We start from the raw sequence: 23,979 nt of genomic DNA, 5'->3' as shown, positions 1-23,979 counted from the left end.
CCCGAATTTAGTAGGGTTACTAGGTTAGCTGAACCTAGGGATGACTATGGGGGCCCAACCCAATGGATATCTAATCCAGTACAGTGCCACTACTAAAATAAAATACTAATTATAGCTAAATTCTTCTTATATTGCTATTTCTAGGTTATCTGAACCTAGAGCTAGGTTATCTGAACCTAGAGGCGACTATGGGAGCCCACCCATTGGACCGTAGTCCCATATAAGCTATACTAAAGCTAAACATACTGAAGGAATGACTCTATTGCATTTAGCTAAGCTAGTAAAATGCTTAAGTTGCATTTTAACGGTGCTAATAATTTAATCGAACACTTGGTATGCGCTAATTCACATCCTTTGTGCCGAAAATCTACATACTACTAAACTGAAACATAAAAATTCATACAGAACTACTTATACTGCAGGTGAGGGATTTCTTACCTCTTGCGCTAGTTTTCTTACGAATCTAATCGCTAGTTTTCCGGTGGAGATGATCTTCTCGACGATTCTCTTGCGTCCACGCGTTCTTCTCGCGGAGAGAAACGTCCTCGTGTCGGAGTCGTCGCCGGAAGGTGCTCCTATAGCCCTTGGGATGAAACCCTAGACTTGCTTGTGGTTGGCGTCGAGAGATGAGGGAGGAGAAGGGGTCGGCGTGTAAGGGTTTGAGGGAAAGGTTTTCTCGTTTAAGAAAATAACAATTCCTCACTTAAATTCCCTATTTATATTAAGTGGGTAATTCGGCCCAACTCAAATATAAATATAATTGTTCCCCTTTCCTTTCAGCACGGCCCTGCTGGGTTCACTTGGTTACTAGAGTCTACTATGAGTCGTAGGACCCAATAGGTCTCGGGTTCGATTCCCGTTTAAGCTATTTTACGTTCTATTTATTTTTGCTACTTCCGCTATTCTAAAAATTCCATAAAAATATTTTAAAATTCCAGAAAAATCATAGAATATTTCTAAAATAACTTTGAGAATTTTTGGGCGTTACACCAACACCACCACCCTAGAAACAGAACCTTCAATGCACAAAGAAACAAACCAAGGTAACAGGTCCTGGGGAGGTAGGAATACCACCATAGGCTCATAGTGAAGGTACACACAATCTTCCATATTGCCCTAATATCATCTTGGTGTTAGCAATTATAGTATGCAATTATTCTTGTATATTTTTTCTACTGCATTAATTATTGTATAGCAAAGAAATATTAGTTTTTATTTACAGAAGACTAACTATTCCTCTTCTTAGCTCATCCATGTTGTACTTTAATAGTTGAGATTCTATACAAACTTGTTTTATTTTTAATGCCATGTGAATGAAAGTGTGCGGGGAATACTAAGAATGATTAAGTGAAGAAACAAAGTAGGATTTAAATGAGACAGAGATTGATGTTAAAATAGACTTGAAACTTTGTGTTCATTAGAACACCTATGACCTGACGCCAGCTCTCTGCTGTAGTTTGTATAGAATTCAATGAGAGAGATTTAGAACTACCCCATAAAAATATCCATCTTTGTTTGCCAAAGCAAAAGTAGCAGGTAAACAGTTTGATCACCTGAACCCTAGGTGTGGATATGCCGAGGAGAAGGATCTTGGCGGCGACGTCACTAGTGAGGCGAAGGTCGATGCAGTTGTTGATGGCGGCGTCGCAGACGAGGTTGCGCGCGTCTGCCTGGAGCACGTTGAAGCGGTCGACGTGACGTGGGTCTGGACGAGGCGGCTGTTGTGCGCGGGCTGCTCGAAGCCCGACACCGTCGCCACGCCGAGCGACACACCGCGGTACATCACATCGAGCGCCGTCGCCTCGTACCAGATTCCCACCTTGTTGGGGTTGTCCGCGATGAAGAGCAGCGAGATGTTGAGGGAGCGGTAGGGGGGGGGGGGGGGGGGGGTTCCCTTCGGCGGAGAAACCGGGGTCCGAAGGGGAGGCGGTGGGGGCGACGAGGAGGTACTGCACGACCACCTGATGGAGGTCGAACTGGGGCTTCTTGGGCTTGAGGACGAGGATGATGACGAGAGCGACGGCGACGGCGAGGGCGAGGAGGGCGAGGAAGGTGAGGAGTAGGAAGAGGCAGCAGCAACAACCCTTGAAGGAGGCGACGGAGGAAGAGGAGGAGGAAGGGGTGGCGATGGGCGTGCCGAGGTAGTGGCGCTGCCTTCGAGGGTCGGGCGGAGGGTGTGGGGCACTGGTGGTGGCCGCCGTTGGGAAGGTTGTTGGGCGTCGTCATCGCCGGCGAAATCCACCACCGTACTTCCCGATTCCTAAGAGGGGTCTATGCGGCAGTGAAGAGAAGAAAGAGAGATGGCCGGTGGTGAGGAAGAAGAGATGACCGGTGGTGGGAGGTCGCGTGCCCTAGCCGCGCGAGAGGAGATGTCGCGAACAGAAAGGAATCACCAGCACTGTGTCATCGCATGGGTAAAAGGAAACGAAGTTTTCTCCTCCTTTAATTTGGGTCGTCCATATTGTGATGAAGATGGATGAAGATCCAGTCGTCAGATCTTGAGATAAGCGATCTAGATCACTTAAGATTGAGATGATAACTTGACAGTAGACAACACTTTTTAAAAATTGTTGTTGTAGACACTAAAAAAAGGCTAATAGACAAAGGTTTTTAGAAAAGTGTTGTCTATTAATAAGAAAATAATGAAATAGACAACGCTTTTCACTAAAAGCGTTGTTAAAAAAAAATAGACAACGCTTTTTAAAAAAAGCATTATCGTTTAAGTGTTGTAGAATCCCAATTTTCTTGTAGTGTTTATTTAAAATCCCTCTCCTACTTAGTTATTTAAAGTGAGGAATTTTAACCTATGCAAACATACATCACATGCACACACACACACATCGCAATAAATAAAAGCAATAAATTTGGAAATTAATTTTCCAACTATTATGGCCTTTTCCGTCACTGTTCTCCGTGTGCTCCAACCCTAGCTTCTGCCATCTTTAGCCACCGCCACCGGGTCCATGTCATCGGGTCCATCGAGCTTCCTTTTCTGTTGCGCCTCTGGTCCTCCAAAAACACCACGCTTCGCAAGGATACGATCCGCGATAAAAATAGAATTTTACATATATCGATTCTATATTCCACAAAGGAATGTACATGTATTCTAGATCGAACAAAAAAGTAAAAAATCTAAAACTAATGCATCTCCTGCTGTATTTGATATATACAATCATGTACACACAAAAATAATGCCCTTGACATGTCCAAGGGTCCAATCACACACAATATCTATATGTTATAATAGTTGGAGCCTACAACAACAAAGTTAGCACATCCTACTATTATCCTGCCTAAATTATGTATGACATGTGCATAATTAATTTGAAAACCAAAACACACAGAGGCAAACCCTAGCTCTGATACCAATTATTGGTTGGTCCTAGGAATATTGTACCGGTTCTACTGTACAAAAATTTTGTACAAGTGTCGAACCTTTCCTAAACAACCTATTGTGTTCTTTAGAAGTTAAATTAGGAATCGCAAACGGAACTTAACATTATTGATTCCAAATTTAACTTATCTGTTTTTAATGGTTTAGACTTAGATCGCAAGCGGAACTTAACACTATTGATCCAAATCCACGTATGTTATAAATTCAATTAGATATTAATTTCCAAAATTGGCTTCCAGGTTAAACATGGCGAGGCACTAGGCCTTCTTGGATATGGGAGCAACCACCACTTCCTAGACAAAGTCTTTTAAGGAAAGCTAATATTTAATTTCCTTATATAACTCTAGGTTTAACTAAAAGGAACAATCGAATCACAAATTTGAAAAATAAAAAAAAATAAATTGAATAACAAATTCAAAAATCTAGAATCTAATGTCTGTTGTGTTTGGAATTCATACAAAGAAAAATAACTAGCATGATGCGGAAAATAATTACTAGTTATACCTTTCTTTGTATGCAACGACCTCTTGATCTTCTATCGTATTCCTCTTCTTATCCCGGGCGTTGTGTGGGCAACGATCTACCGAGATGAGAACCACCAAGCCCTTCTTCTTCCTCCTTGCAAGTTTCGGCCAAAGCAAGATGTTAGGACCGAAAAGTAGCTAGAGGGGGGGTGAATAGCTCTTCGCGTGCTCGTTGCTCGGCGTTGCTTGTTTCTACAAGGATGCGCAGCGGAAATACAAAGAAACAAATACAAATACGCTAACACTTGGATTTTACTTGGTATCCACCTCCAAGGGAGGTGACTAATCCAAGGATCCACACAATGCACGCACCCTCCACTAATGAAACTCTCCTTTATGGTAACTACCAAGGGCGGAGAAGCCCTACAAGACTCAATACAAGAAGAAGAAAGGGTAGTAAAGAAATACAAGCTTACAAGCTTACAATGAGTGCACAAACCCTAACCCTAGTTTCTTCTTCTTGCTTTGATCCGCCTCTTGACTTGGAAGAGCCTCCAAGAACCTTCAAGAATTGGCGATCTCGAGCTTGAGAAGAGTTGTGAAGGAGCTGGTGAAGATCTGAAATGAATCTGTGAAGTGATACCGCAGCCATCGCACGCCTGCAGCTCAAATACGACGCAACGGTCGGATCCCGATCGATTCGAAAACTCCCAATCGATCGGGGAGGCTTTGGATCGATCCACGGATCGATCCAGAGCGCCTCTGTGCTCTGGAGAAAATGCCTGGATCGATCCACGAATCGATCCAGCGCTTATCGCGCGAACCACCAGCGCTTATCCACGGATCGATCCAGAGGCTCTCTGTTCGCTGGGAAAGGCCTGGATCGATCCACTGATCGATCCAGCTCTTGGTTTTTGCCCAAAACCAAGTCCTAAGCCTCTCAAACCAACATCCGGTCAACCTTGACCTATTGGTACATCATGCCTAGCATCTGGTCACTCCTTTGACCTGCTAGGACTTCCCACCAAGTGTCCGGTCAATCCCTTTAACCCACTTGAACTTTTCTCTTTGTGCCAAGTATCCGGCCACTCCTTTGACCTACTTGGACTTCCCACCAAGTGTCCGGTCAATCCCTTTGACCGACTTGGACTTTTCTCTTTGTGCCAAGTATCCGGTCACTCCTTTGACCTACTTGGACTTCCCTTCCTCGTGCCAAGTATCCGGTCAATCCCTTTGACCTACTTGGACTCTCACCAGATGTCTGGTCAACCTTGACCCATCTGGATTTCTCTTGCCTGGCTTCACTCACCAGGACTTTCCCAATTGCCTAGCTTCACTCACTAGGTCTTTCACCTGGCTTCACTCACCAGGATTTTCCTTCTGCCTAGCTTCACTCACTAGGACTTCCCAATTGCCTAGCTTCACTCACTAGGTCTTTCACCTGGCTTCACTCACCAGGACTTTCCCAATTGCCTAGCTTCACTCACTAGGTCTTTCACCTGGCTTCACTCACCAGGATTTTCCTTCTGCCTAGCTTCACTCACTAGGACTTCCCAATTGCCTACCTTCACTCACTAGGCCTTTCACCTGGCTTCACTCACCAGGATTTTCCTCCTGCCTAGCTTCACTCACTAGGTCTTTCCTTCTACCTAACATCCCAGTTAGGACTTCCTAGTCAAGTATCCGGTCATCCTTGACCTACTTGACTCTTCTTCAATCAACCTTGCATTGTCGAACATCGAAACTCAAACCAAGACTCAAGCTTGGTCAACCAGGTCAACCTTGACCTTAGGGATGTTGCACCAACACAAGACTCCTCCAAGGATGTAGAATTTCGGCCACCACCACCAAGCTCCAAGAGATGCAAGAAACAAAGATTCCTTTCTCTCCTTCTTCTCTTAGATAGAACCGGCCACCATCAAAAGCTCCAAAAGAAGGATGAAACTGACCACTAAAGAAGAAGGGAAGAGGAGAGGGAGAACCTCTAGGGCCGGCCACAACCAAGGAAGAAAAGAGAGAAAGAAATAGAATAGAGTTGTTACCCATGAAGGCACCTCTACCCTCTCTTTTATAATCTTTGGCCTTGGCAAATAAGGAAATTTAAATAAAAACTTCCTTAATTCTTTTGCCATGAAAAGGAAAATTTAATTAATTTAAAAATCAATTTCCTTTTCTTAAACAACATGGTCGGCCACCTATTAGCTCCAATCAAGGAAAGTTTAATTCACACGAGAATTAAAATTTCCTAATTTGTTTCCGGAAATTTATTAAAAAATTTCTCTAATAATTTTTCCCTTCATGGTGGGTTATAAAAGGAAATTTTATAAATTAAAATCTTTCTTTTAAACATGTGGATGATTTTCAAAAGGGAAAGTTTTCTCTAAAATTAAAATATGCTTTCAATCTACAAATAAGGAAAGATATCAAATCTTCTCTTAATCTTTTGTAGAAACTTATAAAAGGAAATATTTAATTTTAAAACTCTCTTTTAAATCATGAACATAGTTAAAAAAAGAAAAGTTTTATCAAAATTAAAATCTTCCTTTCAATCTACAAATAAGGAAAGATATCAAATCTTTTCTTAATTTTTTGTAAAAAACTATAAAAGGAAAGATTTAAATTTTAAACTCTATTTTAAAACCATGATATCCACATAAAAAATAATTTTAAATAAAAATCCCTTTTTATTTTATAGTGGCCCGGCCACCTAAGCTTGGGACCCAAGCTTTGGCCAGCCACCTAAAATTGGCTCCATCATTAGCTTTTGGCCGACCCTATCTTGGGCTCAAAGCTAGCTTGGCCGGCCACCATAAGGTGGGTAGAAAGGTGGGTATAGGTGGGTATAATTCTCTATATATAGGAGGCTACGATAGGGACCAAGAGGAGGAATTGGTTTTGGTCTCCTGATGAAATTAAGCTTCCCATGTTTACCCCGAACACCCAACTTAATTTCATCAATAATAATTCATACCATTAAAGAATTATTATTGAACTACCGCATCAATCCCAAATTACATTTTGTGCTCCTTCTTATTATGAGTGTGTTAGTCTCCCTGTGTTTAAGATGTTGGATGTCCACTAATTAATTGAGTTACTGACAACTCATTTTAATTAATATCTCGGTCCAAGAGTAGTACCACTTAACCTTATTGTCATGTCGGACTAAGTCCACCTGCAGGGTTTAACATGGTAATCCTTATGAGCTCCTCTTGGGGACATTATCAACCTAGATTACTAGGACATAGTTTCCTTCTATAATCAACAACACACACTATAAGTAATATTATTTCCCAACTTATCGGGCCTATTGATTTATCGAGCTAAATCTCACCCTTTGATAAGTTAAAGAAATGAATACTAAATATATGTGCTTGTTATCATATTAGGATTAAGAGCACACACTTCCATAATAACTAAGGTGTTGTTATTTTATCAAGTCAGTACAAAAAGAACTTACCTTAAATGGTCCTGCTTAGTACACTCAAAGTCTACTAGTGTAATTCATCAGTCAAGATAAACTAACACCTAATTACACTACGACTATTCCAATAGTTTGTTCCTTTCTATCTTAGTCGTGAGCAACTGTTTATAATTTATAAAGAACTGATAACATGATCTTCTGTGAGTGACATCATTCACCATGTTATCTACAATATAAATTAATTGAATAACTACACTTAGCAAATAAATGTAGACATTTGACCAATGTGATTCTTTTATTTCTAAATAAATGTTTACAAAAGTTAGACTTTTAGTATACATTCCAACATCACCTAGCTTCACCCACTAGGATTTTCCAACTGCCTAGCTTCACTCACTAGGTTTTTCACCTGACTTCACTCACAAAGATTTCCCAACTGCTTGGCTTCACTCACCATGATTTTCCAACTACCTAATCTCCAGTTAGGACTTTCTCAATCAAGTATCCAGTCAACCCTTTGACCTATTGACTCTTCTTCACATCTAACTGATCAACCTTGATCAGAGGATAATTGTATTAACAATTTCTCCCAAACGGATGATTGCATCTGCAATCTCTATGAGTTGTTAAACATCGAAACCTAAATATCAAGACTCAAGCCTAGGGATATTACACCAACAATCTCCCCTTTTTGATATTTAACAATATCTTTAAGTTAGGCTAATCTCATAGCCTCAACTTCCTTTCATGCCAAGGCATGAATGAGGGTTTCCTTCATTCTCCCCCTTTCCTAGAGGGCAAACTCTCTCTTTAGGTAAAGAAGACCTAACTTAAACCCTACATTCTCCCCCTATTGGCATACATCAAAAACTCTCCCCCTAAAGAGTTACTCACCGTTGTTCACAACTGCACTTATTGTGTTCAACACCATAATGAAGGTCTCATAACCTTCATTATATCTAATGCTCATCCTTGAGCATACGTAACTAAACAATGAAGATATTAATTCTCCATTATATTTAAATGCTCAACCTTGAGCATTTACGCTAAGGAAGGTTGATCATCTTCCAAGGTTTATGAAAAATTAATTTTCATGTCCTTAAAGAGTAACTCCCCCTAAGGACATGCTTGTAACTACTGTCACTGCACTAACAATGACTTGGAATCCCTAAATTTTAGGAACCCAAATTTAGAAGTTTTGAGGTTCAAAACTTCAATATTGAAACTCAACTTCAACCTAAACTTCTACTTAGTCCCCTTTAACCAATCCATTTATGTTTTCATCATGAAAACTCCCCCTAAATGTATACAAATGTGTATCAAGGGGTTAGGAATGATTATCTAGACTAAAAATGGTTTAAAATGCTAAAATCAGGCTTTCCCAGCCAAAATCAGCATTTTCAATCGATTGAAGTTGGGTCTTAATCGATTGAAGCCATTTCAATCGATCCACCGATCGATTCCGCGAGCTTCTGTTCACGAAAATTGCCCTTGAATCGATCGATTGATCGATCCAACCTGGATCAATCGATCGGCTGATTAATTTCGCGACGTTCTGGTCGCAAAAAATACATTCTCAATTGATCGACTGATCAATTGAGACCTTCCAATCGATCGACTGATTGATTGGATTTCTAATTTCCTGAAATCTAATTTCAGCAAAATTCAGAAATGCCCTAAAACTTCTATAAAATTCTAAAAATCATGAAAATTTATGTAGATATTACTTAGGGTATATACTATCATGGAAAAATATTTTTCTATGAAAATACTTCTATTTTCAAAGATTGACACAAACTTGAAACTTGTAAAAACTTCAATGTTTTCTTCTAGTTTGTGTCTAACTTTTCAATGATGATTACTAAAAAAAATAGTCTTCACCAAGGTTTTCCAAAGTATATTTAAAATCATTTCTAAAATCAATATCCAACCATGTTCTTTGGGCTCAATGCACATGACTTGTACATTAGCTTTCCCAATGATTGGAAAATACATAACTATGTGTTTTGATGATCCTAAAACTCAAAAAAATGCACTAAATCAACATCTTGAGTTTTGTTCATCATCCTAACATCTCACTTGTATCTAACGTATACTAAAACACATACAAGTTACCTTATATTTCTTTGTGAGATGTAAAGTTTGGTTTTATCCTAAATAAAGGATCATGCATATCCACCTAGGCATTTTGGATTATGAACATCCATGTAGGATGTTACTTGTTAGTAAATGTCATTATCCTCAATTGCAAGGAATTAAAAATAATGCATGATGAGTTATGACATACATCAAAATGAATAATTTTCAAAAAAAAAAATTGCTATAACTACATGATGTATGTATGACATGACATGGTATTTTTATGTTTTTCATAATAAGGCATGAATGCAAAATATGATGTCATGACATATGATGGGTAAACAAAGTATGGTAATTTAGCTTAAATAAAGTATTTAGATTATCTATCTAAGTATCTTTTATCCTTAGCTAATTTAAAATAAAATCCTAGATTGCCCACCTTTTTCTTCAAGAAAATGTCAAAACCCAACTTGACATTTCTTTACCTCTTGATTAATTGTGCCAATTTAAAATTAAGTATATTTCTTAAATTTTTGGCACATTTTACTCTTCCAAAGAGTACTCATTTTAAATTAAGGCCTAGATTGGCCCTTAACTTCCTAAGAAAATACCCAAGTCCCAACTTGGTATTTCTTATGCTTTTCCCAACTATGCCAATTTAAATTGAATTCCAATTCCTCAAGTTTTGGCACATTTTACTCTTTTAAAGAGTAAATGATAATCCACTTCATTTTCAAAGGTTAATAATAACCTTGAAAATGCTCTCCGAGTGTCAACTTCATCAAGGTTGGGTTAACTACCCTTCCAATTAGAGTTGACACTCTCTAGTCCATCTAAAGGATAGAGAAAATGCTCCTAGGAACCCAAAATCTATTGGTGCTTCTTGGATGCTCTATGTACTCACTAGGGATAACCTCCCTAGTTACCTTCCTAATGACCTTCCTAGGTTTCTTAGAAGCTTTGGTCATCTCCTCTAGGTCAACTCTAGGGATTACTTCTCTCGTGACCTTCTTAGTGACTTTCTTAGACTTCTTAGAAGTATTAGTCACATTTGTAGTTGCAAAGATACTCCTAGGGATAACTTCCCTTGTATCCTTGACTTGACACCTAGACCTAAAGTTGGTTCCATAGTTATATGGAATCCTATAGTAAGAAGTTACATCCTTCTTAGTCTTAGGTTTGTATCCCAAACCTCTATGACCATTGGATGACTTTTGCACTCCTAGACCTAGGTTATGTTCATTTTGCCTTTCTAGGATATTTTTCATCTTTTTTAGGGTCTTTTCCATTTTATCAAACCTTGACCTCAAGACTTGATTTTCTTTCCATAAATCTCTAGATTTTGGTTTTTTATTTTGTCTTTGAGCATTTTTATTTTTAGGCCTATACCTAAAACCCTTAGAGTTATTGACTAAATTTTTTATCTACCTTCCTAACCCCAGGTGTGGTAGTCTTAGCATGAAGAGCCACATGATTTTTATTAATTCTATCATGTCTCCTATGTTTATGGTAAATAGCTTTAAAATGATATAGGTTAGAACTAACATGCTTTTTATCATGATTTAGAGGGATATGCTTAATAAATAATATCTTAGGTTTTACCTTGGAAGCTCCCTCTTGACTTGTGCTTCCTCCCTTAGGCTTAACTGATTTCTTCCCCTTAGGATATTGACTTCGATAATGTCCTTTTTGGTTGCATAAGAAACACAATGTGTTTCTTGCTCTTCTTTGTTATGGGGATGATCTCTTGTGCTTCTCCTTACTCTTTTGTGCCACTTGACCCTTCTTCTTGGCCAATTTAGGGTACTTGCTCTTATAATGCCCATGTTCCCTATACTTAAAGCAAATGATATGATCTTTATTATTAACAATTGAAATTGTTATACCTTTGCTTGTAGGGTGACATCTTCTCCTTTTGATCCGAATGTAGAGGCTTCCTCTTGATCCAATAATGATGCTCCTCCAATTGATTTGACTTGACTTTTGGAGGTGGAAGCTTCTTCATCTTCATCCCTTCTTGATCCGGAGATGGAGGCTTCTTCTTCTTATTCGTCCTCTTGTATATGAAATAAGGAGTATGCTCCCTTCTTACTCTTTTGGTTGTACTCCTTTGAGGATGAAGCTTCTAGGAGTTCTTCTTCCGATGTTGAGCATCTCTCAACCTCGGAATCCTCCTCCTCTTGGTCTTGCTCCAATGAGTTGCCCTCTTTGGATTTGTCTTGATTTGGTGTAGTGGAGGGTTCTTCATGAAGCTTGGCCAATTTGCTCCACAATTCTTTTGCATCTTCAAATTCTCTAATTTTGCATAGAATTGTGCTTGGCAATAAACTAACCAATAATTTGGTTACCTTGTCATTCGCCTCGCACCTTTGGACTTGCTCTTGGCTCCACTTACTCTTCTTGAGAATTTTTCCTTTGCTATTTGTTGGAGCTTGGAAACCTTCCATTAGAGCAAACCATTGCTTTATCTCCATCATAAGAAAATTTTTTATTCTTGTTTTCCAAGAATCAAAGCTTGCTGATATGAATGGTGGAGGCACCCTTGTATTGAATCTAAGTTCATCTTGGAATTCCATCTTGAAGTTGAGCTTTTTGAATTCTTTGACTTGATGAATTTTGCTCCAACTTCTTCATCCTCTAACCTTTTTGTCCCTTTCGATGATGATTCTTGTAAAGAGCGACCTCGATCTGATACCATTTGTTAGGGTTGTTTTGGTGCTAGAGGGGGGGGGTGAATAGCTCGTCGCGCGTCTCATTGCTTGCTTCTTGGTGATGATGTGTAGCGGAATGAACAAGAAACAAACTTACAATGCTAACACAAGGAATTTACTTGGTATCCACCTTAAGAAGAGGTGACTAATCCAAAGATCCACACGCGACACACACTCCACTAATCAAAACACTCCTTCTCGGTCATAGCTGGAGGCGAAGAAGCCTCGTACAAACTCACACAACAATATACAACACCCACAAGAAGAAAATACAAAAGATATAAATGAAAACTCTTTCTTCTTGCTTACTTATTGCTTGTTGTTGCCTCTTAAACCTTGGAAGTATAACTACACTTGTTTCCAAGAGCCTTCAAAAACTGACTATGAAAATATGGAGAAGCTCATGAATTGTCGCTTTTTTATGCTAGGGAAGAAGCACCTGAAGAAGATGCTCGCCAACGGCTATAACCTATGTGACGGTCGAATCTCAATCGATTGAATAGCTCTCAATCTATTAGAGAGGGTTTGAATCGATCGGTTGATCGATTCAGAGCACCTCTGTGCTTTTTGGAAAACACCTGAATCGATCGCCCGATCAATTCAGCCTCTATCGCATGATTTCCAGCCCCCTGATCAATCAGCTAATCAATTAGAGGTTTCAATCGATCAACTAATCGATTCAGAAGCTCATTGTTCGCTCAGAAACTCTCCCAATTGATTGAGAAAGTTTTGATCGATTACCCAATCGATCAAGATAGTTTGTGTACAAAATTACGTCAACCAATCGATTAGCTGATCGATTGAACCCCCCCCCCCCCCAATCGATTGACAAGCTGAAAAATGTGTAGAGCTTGAAATGAGCTTTGTTTTGCATCCGAGATCACCTCATTCCAATATCCTAGTCAAAAGTTATGGTCTTCGAAAGTTTACTACGTCCGAACTTTCTAGTTCCATGCCAACTCCCTATTGGACTTACGACCGCTAAGTGCTCGGCCAACTTTTGACCCATCTGGACTTTCTCTTTGCCAACTTCTCGTTGGACTTCTAATCACCAAGTGAGGTCCTCCTTGACCCACTTAGATTTACCATCTCGTGCCAAATGTTCGGTTCTCCATGATCCACTTGGACTTCCTTCCACCAGATGTCCGGTCACCCTTGACCCATCTGGATTTCCTTGTGCCAAGTATCCAGTCAATCCTTTGACTTACTTGGACTTCTCAATACTAGGTGTTCGATTAACCTTGACCCACCAGAATTTCCACGTGTCTGGCTTCACTCACCAAGTCTTTCCATCTACCTAGCTTCACTCACTAGGACTTCCCATCTGTCTGGCTTCACTCACCAGGACTTTCATCTAGCTTCACTCACTAGGGTTTTCACCTGACTTCACTCACCAGGATTTCCTCACTGTCCGGCTTCACTTACTGGGACTTTCACCTTCCTAGCTTCACTCACCAGGACTTTCACCTAGCTTCACCCACTAGGATTTTCCAATTGCCTAGCTTCACTCACTAGGTCTTTCATCTGGCTTCACTCACCAGGATTTCTCAACTGTTTGGCTTCACTTACCATGATTTTTCAACTACCTAACCTCCAGTTGGGACTTTCCCAATCATTTATCAAATCAACCTTTTGACCTACTTGACTCTTCTTCACATCTAACTGGTCAACATTGACCAGAGGGGAATTGTATCAACAATATCCTCAAACCGATGATTGTATCTACAATCTCTATGTATTGTCAAACATCGAAACCCAAACATCAAGACTCAAGCTTAGGGATATTGCACCAACACCTAGGTCAAGGTTGACTAAGTTTGACTAACCTTGAGTTGGCTCAAGCTTGAGTCTTGATGTTTGACAATATATGATGATTACAGGTGTAATTTTCCATTGGGGAGATTGGTCAAAATTGACCAGTTTGATGTGAGAAAAGTCAAGTAGGTCAAGGTTGACTAGATACTTGACTTGGAAAGTCTTAACTAGAGGTTAGACAAGGGCAAGATCAACAGGATGGTTGGTAGAAGAAGAAGAGTCGAGTAGGTCAAGGTTGACCAAATACTTGACTAGAAAGTTCAGGTGAGTGAAACCAGGTAATTGGAAAGTCTCGGTGAGTAAAGTCGGAAAGATGAAAAATCCTAGTGAGTGAAGGTAGGTGAAAAGCCCTAGTGAGAGAAGCTAGGCAGTGCGAAAATCCTGATGAGTGAAGCCATGTAAAAAATCTTAGTGAGTGAAGTCAGATAGTGGGAAAATCCTAGTGAGTGAAGCTATATGGTGAAAAGTCCTGGTGAGTGAAGCCAGGTATTTGAAAGTCCAAGTGGGTCAAGGCTGACCAGACACTTGGCACTAGGAGAAAATTTCAAGTGGGTCAAAGGATTGACTGGACACTTGACACGAGGAGAAAAATCAAGACTGGAGAAAAATCAAGACTGGGCACTTGACACGAGGAGAAAAATCAAAGTGGGTCAAAGGATTGACTGAACACTTAGTGAAGAAGTCCCAGTAGGTCAAGGTTGATCGAATGTTAAGCAAGGAGGAGTCTCAATAAGTCACGGTTGATCGAATATTAGGTACAAGAACCTTAAACTTAGGTTTGGAAGTTAGGGTTTGGTAATCGATTAGGCTAATCGATTACCATAGCTTAAGCGATTACCCTAATCACTTATGTTCATTGTCACAAGAAACAGAATGAAGTTGAATCGATTAGGATAATTGATTCAACAAGCCTTAATTAATTAGGCTAATCGATTAAAGCTGATTCTGTGGGAAACAATAGATACGATAAGCGATTAAGCAGGGAAGCTTAATCGCTTACGACTAATTTTTGTGCAAACAGAAAGCTTCCTAATCTACTAGGCTAATCGATTAGGAAGACTTAATCGATTAGGGTAATCGATTAAGTTTCAGAAAAATTGACGTTATGCAGGTTGCTGATGTGGTAATTAATTAAGGTGATTCTTATGTGATTAAGATGCCAACGGTAACCCTAGAAAAAGGGTTTTTTGTGATCGTTTCACTCAGAACTCTCTTGTACCCATCTTCTCTGCCATTGTCACTAGTTCTTGGAGCTTCTTAGAAACAAGTATTGTTGCACTTCTAAGGTTCAAGAGGCGTTTATAAGCTACAAGAGATCAAGCAAGAAGAGGTTTTTATTTGTATTATTATATTTATTCCTTGTTTGCAGTGTATTCTTGTAGAGAGCTTGTACGATGCTTCTCTGTTTCCGGATTATTTCTAAGAATGAGTTTGACATAGTAGATGTATGAGAGAGAGTCGAATCCTTGGATTAGTCACCTCATTTGAGGTGGATACTAAATAAATAATAGTGTTAGCGTTTGCTTGAGTGTTTTCCGCTGTAACAACTCATCAATCAAGCAAACAAAGTTAATTACCCCTTCTAGCTCCTGGAGTGACCCAACAGTTTACATCAGATAGAAATGAAAAGTTCGGTTAATTCGGTTGAAAACCAAATTAATCTATATTTTAATGATTCGATTTGTTGGATTTTTATTGAAAAATTTGATCGGTTCAATTAGTTTAAAAAAAATCGATTTATATGGCTTTGATTAAGTCAGTTCAGTTTTAGGCATAGCTATGCTTTGAGCCAGCCCTATTTACCGCCAACCAGTCAGATGGTGTTAGAGGTTGTAGACGTGATAACATTGAGTTGTCAAGTTAAGAAACAAAAGAAGGTGATTAGGTTAGGATGAGTAAAAATTCAGTTAAATCAAATTAATCGATTCAATCTATCTATCGAATTTTGATTTAATTATTTTAGAAATTCAGACTTTTTTTTAAAGAAATATAGTTATTTTAATTAATTCAATTCGACTTTAAATTTTTTTAATTCAATTAAATTGAATAAATCAAATAATCTTAATTAAACCTCTAAATCAAAAAAATTCAAAATTTCTAATTCTGAATTAACTGATGAATATAACGTTAAAATAGGATAGATATGAAAAGTTCGGTTAGTTTGATCCAAAATTAAATTAATTGATATTTAAGTTTAATTTGTTCGATTTTTATTGAAAAATTTAATTGATTTGATTAGCTTGAAAAAAAATTAATTCAGTTCGATTTTATTTTGATTAATTCAGTTTAAATCAATAATTTTTCACCGAATACTAACACTTGGGAAGTGGAAATTGATACAATAAAATCGACCAATATTATACTTTTAAAAGGATATTTTTTACCCCGACAACAATAAAGTAATTAGGATTACTCAAAGTATTCACGTATCGAATTTCAATAAGAATGTATTGTAGGATATTTTCGTTTTTTAGATTTGTCTAATGAGAGGTATGTGAGGCTAGTCCTCCACCTCGTCAGTCGTCAGATCGCAAGAGCAACTCATTACCTAGTTTTCTTTTCCTAAAGAAATATTTTCCCCTTAAAAAACTATGATATTTTTGAAAAATTATAATCAATCATATACAAAATATAACAGGAACTTACTAAATCAACAGACAGGAAGACAGGACTTCAGCGAACTACCTGGTCCTTTACATGATCAAGGGAAAATCCTCATAAATCTGCCGAGTAGCATCATGCTTTAATTTAGTTAAGGTAGCTCGATCGCAGAAAATGATGATTCACTACAACAAATTTGACTTTTCGCAACGCGCAAATATACTATTTGCAGCGCGCATCGTATGCTGCACAACTGCAAACTGTTGAAAGTCACAAGACATTGACAGCGTGCACCGCGCGCTGCGGTTAAGAGCAGTCGCAGCGCGCACTGCGTGCTGCGGTTAAGAGCAGTCGTAGTGCGCAATGCGCACTGCGATTAAGAGCAATCACAGCGCGCACTGTGCACTGCGGTTAAAAGCAGTCGCAGCGCGCATCGTGCGCTGCAGTTAACAGCATTTGCAACTCACGATGCATGCTGCAGTTAAAATATCATACAATTACCACTAATATTTATTTAAAATATATAATTCAAATTTTAAATTTAGATATTATCACAATTCATCTATCACTTAAAATAGAAATAAAAAAATTATAAAATGTGAATAGATAATTTTTATTCATATAATAATCATTTTACAAACTCATACAATTCTCTAAATCAATTAAAAAAATCATGAATAGCTAACAATCAAATTTTTCACTATCAATAATGTTCTAACATTGTTTTAATCTAATATGCATCCAACCGTGTTCCACTGGCCACAAGTGTTCATATCGTTCTCAAGACTTCCATCTTTTGTTTTTTGAGCTAATCAAGAGATAAATATATTAATTTAGAATTCGATTACAGATCAATACATAAGTTGACATTTCATCTATTGGTTCTCTTGCCAGGCGAGTGCAGAAACTAATGGCATATAGTAAAAAAGAACCCCAGGACTGATCAGTTATGAAAGGTGTAGTGTGCATGCTGAGCCAACAGACTTAACAACAGATAAGATCGTCTATGTTTGGCTGTGATCCTGTTGTGTGTAGGTGGTACAATATTTAGATGAATCTATAGGGCAACGGAAGCTTTCATCTGGAGATCATGTTTTCTGGTAAGGAGCACAACCAATACTCCGGTTGCAATATCAAGTTGCTTTACACAGTGGCATCTTTCAAGGATTCTTACTTGGCTATACAACAAGTATAGAAGGCATACAACCAGCATGAAAACTTGAATACATTTCAATGAGCCAAATTTTGCCATGTAGAGTGTAGATTTAGGTTGAGAATCAAGAAGGCCAACTCAATTTCCGCAGAGGTATCTGAGCAGTTTATTCTTCAAGAGTTTTGGAAAATCTTAATCTGTCTATCTGACATAGTATCAAAGAAAAGGGTTGGTGAAACTGGCTAGAAGAGATTCAAATTCAAGAGCATCTGGGTGATAGGAAAATCTTCCAACATCTTCTGTCTGTACAGTAATTGTAGGTTGTCCGTTGGTAATTTCAGCTCCTACATAAGAAGCATAATGCATTGAAGTACTGCCATCATTAGAAAAGCAAGGGACTGAATCAGGCATGGGAACTAGATTATTATTCATGGAAGTTAATGCATTAATCAGCATGGTAGATTGACATGGACTGTTATCCTCGGTAAACCAAAAATCAGTGAGCTCCAGATACTGGTCATTTTCAAGTTCTAATAGCATAGAAGATAAAGCAGTTCCCTCGAGATTGTCTCCAGATGCCTTGTTGTTAGAATTCCGCTCATGAGAATATATATTTTCTAATTCAGTAGAGATTTCCTCAGGACCTATGGAAGAGGCTTCATCCACAATTTTATTGGGAACAACTGAATCAGGGACCTCATGATGAGCATTCTCTCTAGGTGGAGAGTTATCAAGAAACTCTAAAAATTTATCCAGCAGTATTCCATCAAATTCAAGAAGATCATGGTTGGAAGATGTCTCAATGACAGCAGAGGTCATAGCTTGCTCAGTGAAAGGATTGAACAAAGTAGTCTGACAATCTAAGGATTCTGGACCAAGAGGAAAAGAATCTTCAGTAGTTGTGTCATCATCATAATCGTCTTCGTTAAAAGGTGCACCATATTGCTCCCTAATTTTAGGACCTGAACCACTTTTCTGGAAGATTTTTCAGACAACATATGCATCCTAAAAGAATCCACCATCAACCAGTTCCTTGTTTTCTAGTCTGTACTCATACATCATCCAGTCAGTTCTGCTGCCTTTTGGAAGCTTTCCTACATGAAAAACCAAAGATTTCCTCATCCCAATGGTAGAAGAGTTGTCAACAACATCTTTATCCTTTCCAGTAGCTTTCCAGTAGCCATTTCCAGTTGTGCGATTTGCTCTAGAGCCATTAGGATATTTTCTATCTCTAGCATAGAAGAAGTACCACTCAAGGTCTTTGTTATGCAATTGAGATTTGCCTGGGAGATCCCAAGGGGCAAATTTGTACAATTCAATTTCAGTAATAGCTTCAAAACGGAAAGGCTTTTAAACAACAAACAGGTTATTAAACAACTAATTCTCTTTCAAAACAACAAACAGGTTAAATAATATTGCTCTTTCTAAGACTAATAACAACAAACAGGTTATGAGAATAGAATTGTACCAGATTGTGTTCCTCCACAGCTCCCTTCTTCTCATTTGACTTCCTAGCTGCCAACATTTCTACAATGATTTCCTTCTTTTTCTTCAGTTTGGTGCGGGGCTTCGTCGACTTTAGGTGGAGCGCCTGGAAGCCCACCATGGCTCTCAGCAACAACAACATGTCCTCCACCTCCACCCCTTTCCACTTAGCTCCATCACTCGCAACACGCTCGCCACTACCTCCATTGTGCTCACACAACCCCTAAGCATCAGCTCTGACTCGAACGTGCTCGGCCTCTCCACCAGTCGATCACATTTGCCTAGTGAACCCCTAACAACAAATCACTCGAGGAACGACGCACTCGCCGCCACCATCTTCTTGGCTTGCCTCCATGTGTCGTCGAACACGACGAGGTGGACGGAGGACAAGGGAACCCCCTCGATGGAGAAGAGGGAGAGATCCCTGATGCCGGGGAAGAGGAAGATAGCGAAGGGGCGAGGCCTCTTCCCCTGCCTTTAACCCGACCGGCGCCGGCTCCACCATCGTAGCCTTCGTCCTCTGCTCATATCGAGAAGGAGGAGGACAACGATAGCGGATGACGAGGGGCCTTTCTTCGACCTCGAGTTCGCTGTCGTTACAGATGACGAGGAAGAGGATGCGTCGGGAGAGAAGAGGGGAGGAGGTGGAGAGGGAGTTTAACTTCACTGTGGGCACCGATGGAAGCTACGGTGCGCATCCTCTTCCTCGTAGTCAGTTGGTAGAGGGTTTGCGGGAAGAGAAGGTTTGCGGCAGAGGGTTTGTGGGCGGAAAGAATTCATAAAATCTTTAACAAATTATTTACAACGTACAAAAGTAAGTTGCTGTTAATATTTTATTTTAATAAATAATATTTATTGATCATGTGTAATTGTTTACGCCATTATTTATATAATTATAATAATATTAACAATGCACTATGTACGTTGTTAATATTAAGTTTTAACATCGTATTTTATATGATATAGAAAAATTTATTGACAGTGTATTTTTTCTACACGCCGTCATTTATATAAATATTATACTATTTACAGCGCACATAATTAGGCGTGCCGTAAAAACTATTATTAACGGCATACTCTAACTGCATGTCGATAATGATATACTGTGGAAAGTCATATTTGTTGTAATGATTTCTCACCACAGAAAGGATCAAAGAACTGAAGTGACCAAAGAAAAGCCAGCAACCGAGTCTTCTTCTATTTGCATGTGTTAAACATATCTCTATCGATCATTTATGGGACATCTTGTCTAATGGACTTGGCCATAAGTTTAGATCGACTCAAATGTAAAACCTTCACTTTGTTCTCTTACGAGATTTCGAGTTAGAAGACAGGCATGGGAGAAAAAAAATTCAAAGCATGATTTTCAATATCTGACTCAGGGCGAACAACCCTTTTCTTTATGTCTGTCACTTGTGTTGAACGGGATAGATTACAAATGGATCCTTTGAGTAGGAACTACGTGTTGACACCCTTGTCGGGGGATGAAGTCATAGTTAGCGAGATTTGTGCGTTGGGCCTAATTAGACCCAGGGCAACGCCTAGCCAATTTCAATAGAAACTACAGACTTTGCCATTGCCCTAGAGACGTTTAACCCTCATGCACTAGTGGAATGCCATAAGAAGGGAGTTAACTTCCGTAGTTCTAGACGGTCTAAGTTTTAATCTCCAAGGCGCTCGATTGTAATTTGACTTATGGACACTCAGGGCCACTCAATTGTTGAGGAAAGGATGACTAGGATTTCCAACTTCAGTGCTCAATCTTGATCTTCGGTGGAAACTAGTACCTCAAGATGTTTATATCATTCGGGATTCCCTAACATCTATATTTAAATTTATATAATATTTTCTGAAATATTTAACAATATAAAAAATAATTATATTGATATTGAAAGGAAAGAATAACAATCGATTTGGATTTGGAATAATATGCATCAATCATCGCAGTAAAATTCCTTAGATTTTAAAAAATTATTCTATATTTAAAAAATCATTATTCTTAATATATTAAGTTAAATTATTATTTAAGGGTATCAATATAATCAGAAGAACTAGACGAACATATAATATTTAATTTCATAGCATTTCGAGCTCTCTAGTCCATCAGTTAGTTTTAGTCAAATTCGGGATAAAACGGTTAATGGACCTAGAAGCTCAGAATGATATGAAATCAGATTCTATATTTTCGTTTAATTCTCTAGATTATATACGTTCTCAAACATCAATTTGGCACATTATAGTAACAACAGTAATTTTTTTAATACAAATTAATTTTATTTGTATTGAAAAAATCACTATTTTTAATGTATTATGTCAAATTGATATTTGAGAGCATGAATATAATAAGAAAAACTAGACAAATATATAGGACTTGATTTTATGTTATTCCGAGCTCTCTAAGTCTATAAATCAATTTTGTCTTGTATTTGTCCAAAACTGGTTGATACCTAGAGAATTTTGAATGATATGAAGCTAAGTCTTATATGTTTGTTTAGTTCTTCTGATTATATTTATATCATGAAATATCAATTTTATATTTTATATTAAACAGTACATGAATCAAATTTTTAATTATTAAAAGATTGCTATCATTTAAAATAATTTTTATGAATATAGAGAGTTCGGAATGATATAGAAAATTTAGAATAACGTGAAAATATATTTTATGTGTTTATCTAATTCACATAATTATATATATATATATATGTATATGTCCTTAAATATTATTTTAATATATTATATTTAGAGCAATGACTTTTTTTAACAAAAATTGAATCGATTCGTATAAAAATACCACTGCTCTTAATAGTGTGTCAAGTTAATTTTGAGAGTATGTATATAATTAAGGAATTAGATAAATATAAACTCCCATTCATTTCATTTCATGTTTAGTAACACATGTAAAAATAGTATTTCGAAATATGACTTTTAATTTAAATTCTGAATTAATAGATACTGTCAACAAGTGGCAATGCCACATGAAAAAGGAGACTCGTGGCTGTATAATTTGATAATTTTGATATTAGGATGATAGAGTATTTTGGAAACTTATCTTGGTAAGGGCATCTTTTATGGGAAATATTTAAAGAAAATAGTTTTAAAAATATCTCCCTTCAAATATATTTGAGAGATGAATAAAATATAAATTTTATGTTCGATGATTTCATTTTAAGTGACATGCGATTTTAAGTGGCATACAAGTGTTAGTGTGGTCCGTGGATCCTCTAATTTGCTGAAAAAAAAAAGTCGTTGCGATGGTTTAAGCTAGCGTTGCGATGGTTTAAGTTAGCGTTTTGGCATGTTCTGTTGTACCCTAAGGAGGGTTGACGACGATGCTCCTCCACTCGGCTATCCGCCGCCATGCTCTTCTTCCCTTGTCCCGACTTTTCTTCTCCACCTCAACTTCCTCACCCCTTTCAGGCGGGGGCATCTCTTCTCGTGATCCTCACTTCATGGTCGAGTTCCTCGTGAACTCGTGCGGATTCTCCATGGAGGACGCGTCGAAGGCCTCCAAGCCCCTCGCGCATCTCCAATCGACCGAGAATCCCGAAGCTGTGCTTGCTTTCTTCAGATCTCAGGGCATTGATGGCGCGAATCTGAGGAAGATAATATCCTGGAAACCAGTATTCCTCTGCTGGAATGTGGAATCAAACCTCACACCGAAGTTTCAATGTTTACGCAACCTGGGGTTATCAGAATCGGACCTCGTTTATGTCATTTTGAATAACCCCGCCATCATGTCCCTCAACGTCCAGCATACTCTTCTTCCCAGATTGAATGTATGGGAAAGTCTCTTTGGATCAAGGGAGCTGCTCCTCAAGAATCTTAGGAAGCGGTATTGGTTTTTGAGCAGCAACATTGAGAATGTGGTACGTCCTAACCTGAACTTCTTACGGGATGAGTGTGATATTCCTCTCGAAAGGGCATCACTTATCCTCAAAATACATCCAACTTTCATTGTACAAAACCCAAACTCATTACGGGCTTTGGTAGATAGAGCGGAGGGAATGGGATTTACTAGGAGATCTCGAATTTTCCTCTGGATCCTTGACATTCTGTCTAGGACCAGCAGAGAAAAAGTTGACGCTCACTCCAAGCTCATGAACAGCTTTGGGTGGTCGGACTCTGAGTTCTGTACTGCAATCGAGAAACAACCAAACATTATGCATTATTCCACAGATTTATTGCGGATAAAGATGGAATTTTTTATCAAGGATATTGGGCTTACTCCATCAGACATTGCTAGCCGGCCAAAGTTTTTAGCATTAAGTTTGAAGCAGAGGTTGATTCCTCGGTTTCAGGTGATGAAGATATTAGAATCAGAAGAGTTATGGACTTCGAAAGGCAAGCTAAATATGTTTTTCATAATGCCAGACCCAAAATTTATGAAGAAGTATATTCTTCCTTACAAAGATAAATTTCCTAAACTTCTTGAGATCTTGTGCGCTGTAGCTGAATGATGGCTACATAAGTGAAATTGCAAAAGATAACAATGATGTTGAACCAATCTTGTAGTTTTCATATGTGTTTGTTATTTCAAAAATTGTTCATCTATGCATTAAAATGCCAAGTTTTTTTTTTAATTTGCATTTTATAACCTGATTGAGATGTAGAAGGGTTTATCTTTGAAAATTGAGGATTGCACTCCGTGCAAATTATTCCAACAACTGATGGAGCAGTAAATAGTCATATTCCAGATTGATAAAAGATGAATTTTGTTTATCCCTGAGCTGGGTATATGTTTTGATGTGGCTATTTGCCAAGATGACCGAGATACCACTTTCTGTACATGTAGGGCATGAAAATTTTCATAAGCTTTTCTCATTGATAACAAGCTTTATGGAAGGTGTTTCTTG

At 38.3% G+C, this 23,979-nt stretch overlaps 1 protein-coding gene and 2 pseudogenes across 1 annotated transcript; 1 reads left to right on the top strand and 2 right to left on the bottom strand.

Moving 5' to 3' along the window:
* Positions 1-1,426: 1,426 nt before the first annotated feature.
* On the bottom strand, positions 1,427-2,407 carry LOC122028963 (annotated as a pseudogene).
* A 14,883-nt stretch (positions 2,408-17,290) lies between these two features.
* Positions 17,291-19,628, bottom strand: LOC122028962 (annotated as a pseudogene).
* Positions 19,629-22,395: 2,767 nt separating this feature from the next.
* Positions 22,396-23,681, top strand: LOC122028573. Its single transcript, XM_042587417.1, has 2 exons — positions 22,396-22,992; positions 23,117-23,681. The coding sequence occupies exons 1-2, from the start codon at positions 22,456-22,458 to the stop codon at positions 23,225-23,227; spliced, it is 648 nt and encodes a 215-aa protein (XP_042443351.1). The 5' UTR covers positions 22,396-22,455; the 3' UTR covers positions 23,228-23,681.
* The last annotated feature ends 298 nt before the right edge of the window (positions 23,682-23,979 follow it).

This window comes from Zingiber officinale, chromosome 10B (assembly GCF_018446385.1).
Source record: "Zingiber officinale cultivar Zhangliang chromosome 10B, Zo_v1.1, whole genome shotgun sequence".
NCBI classification, from domain to species: Eukaryota; Viridiplantae; Streptophyta; class Magnoliopsida; order Zingiberales; family Zingiberaceae; genus Zingiber; species Zingiber officinale.
This window is presented reverse-complemented; position numbering and strand designations above follow the sequence as displayed.

Excerpts from the sequence above, each read along its gene's own strand:
- LOC122028573 (XM_042587417.1), top strand. The coding sequence starts at position 22,456 with ATGCTCCTCCACTCGGCTATCCGCCGCCATGCTCTTCTTCCCTTGTCC. Across the intron at positions 22,993-23,116 it reads GCAGCAACATTGAGAATGTG|ATAGAGCGGAGGGAATGGGA; the intron begins GTACGTCCTAAC and ends GGGCTTTGGTAG.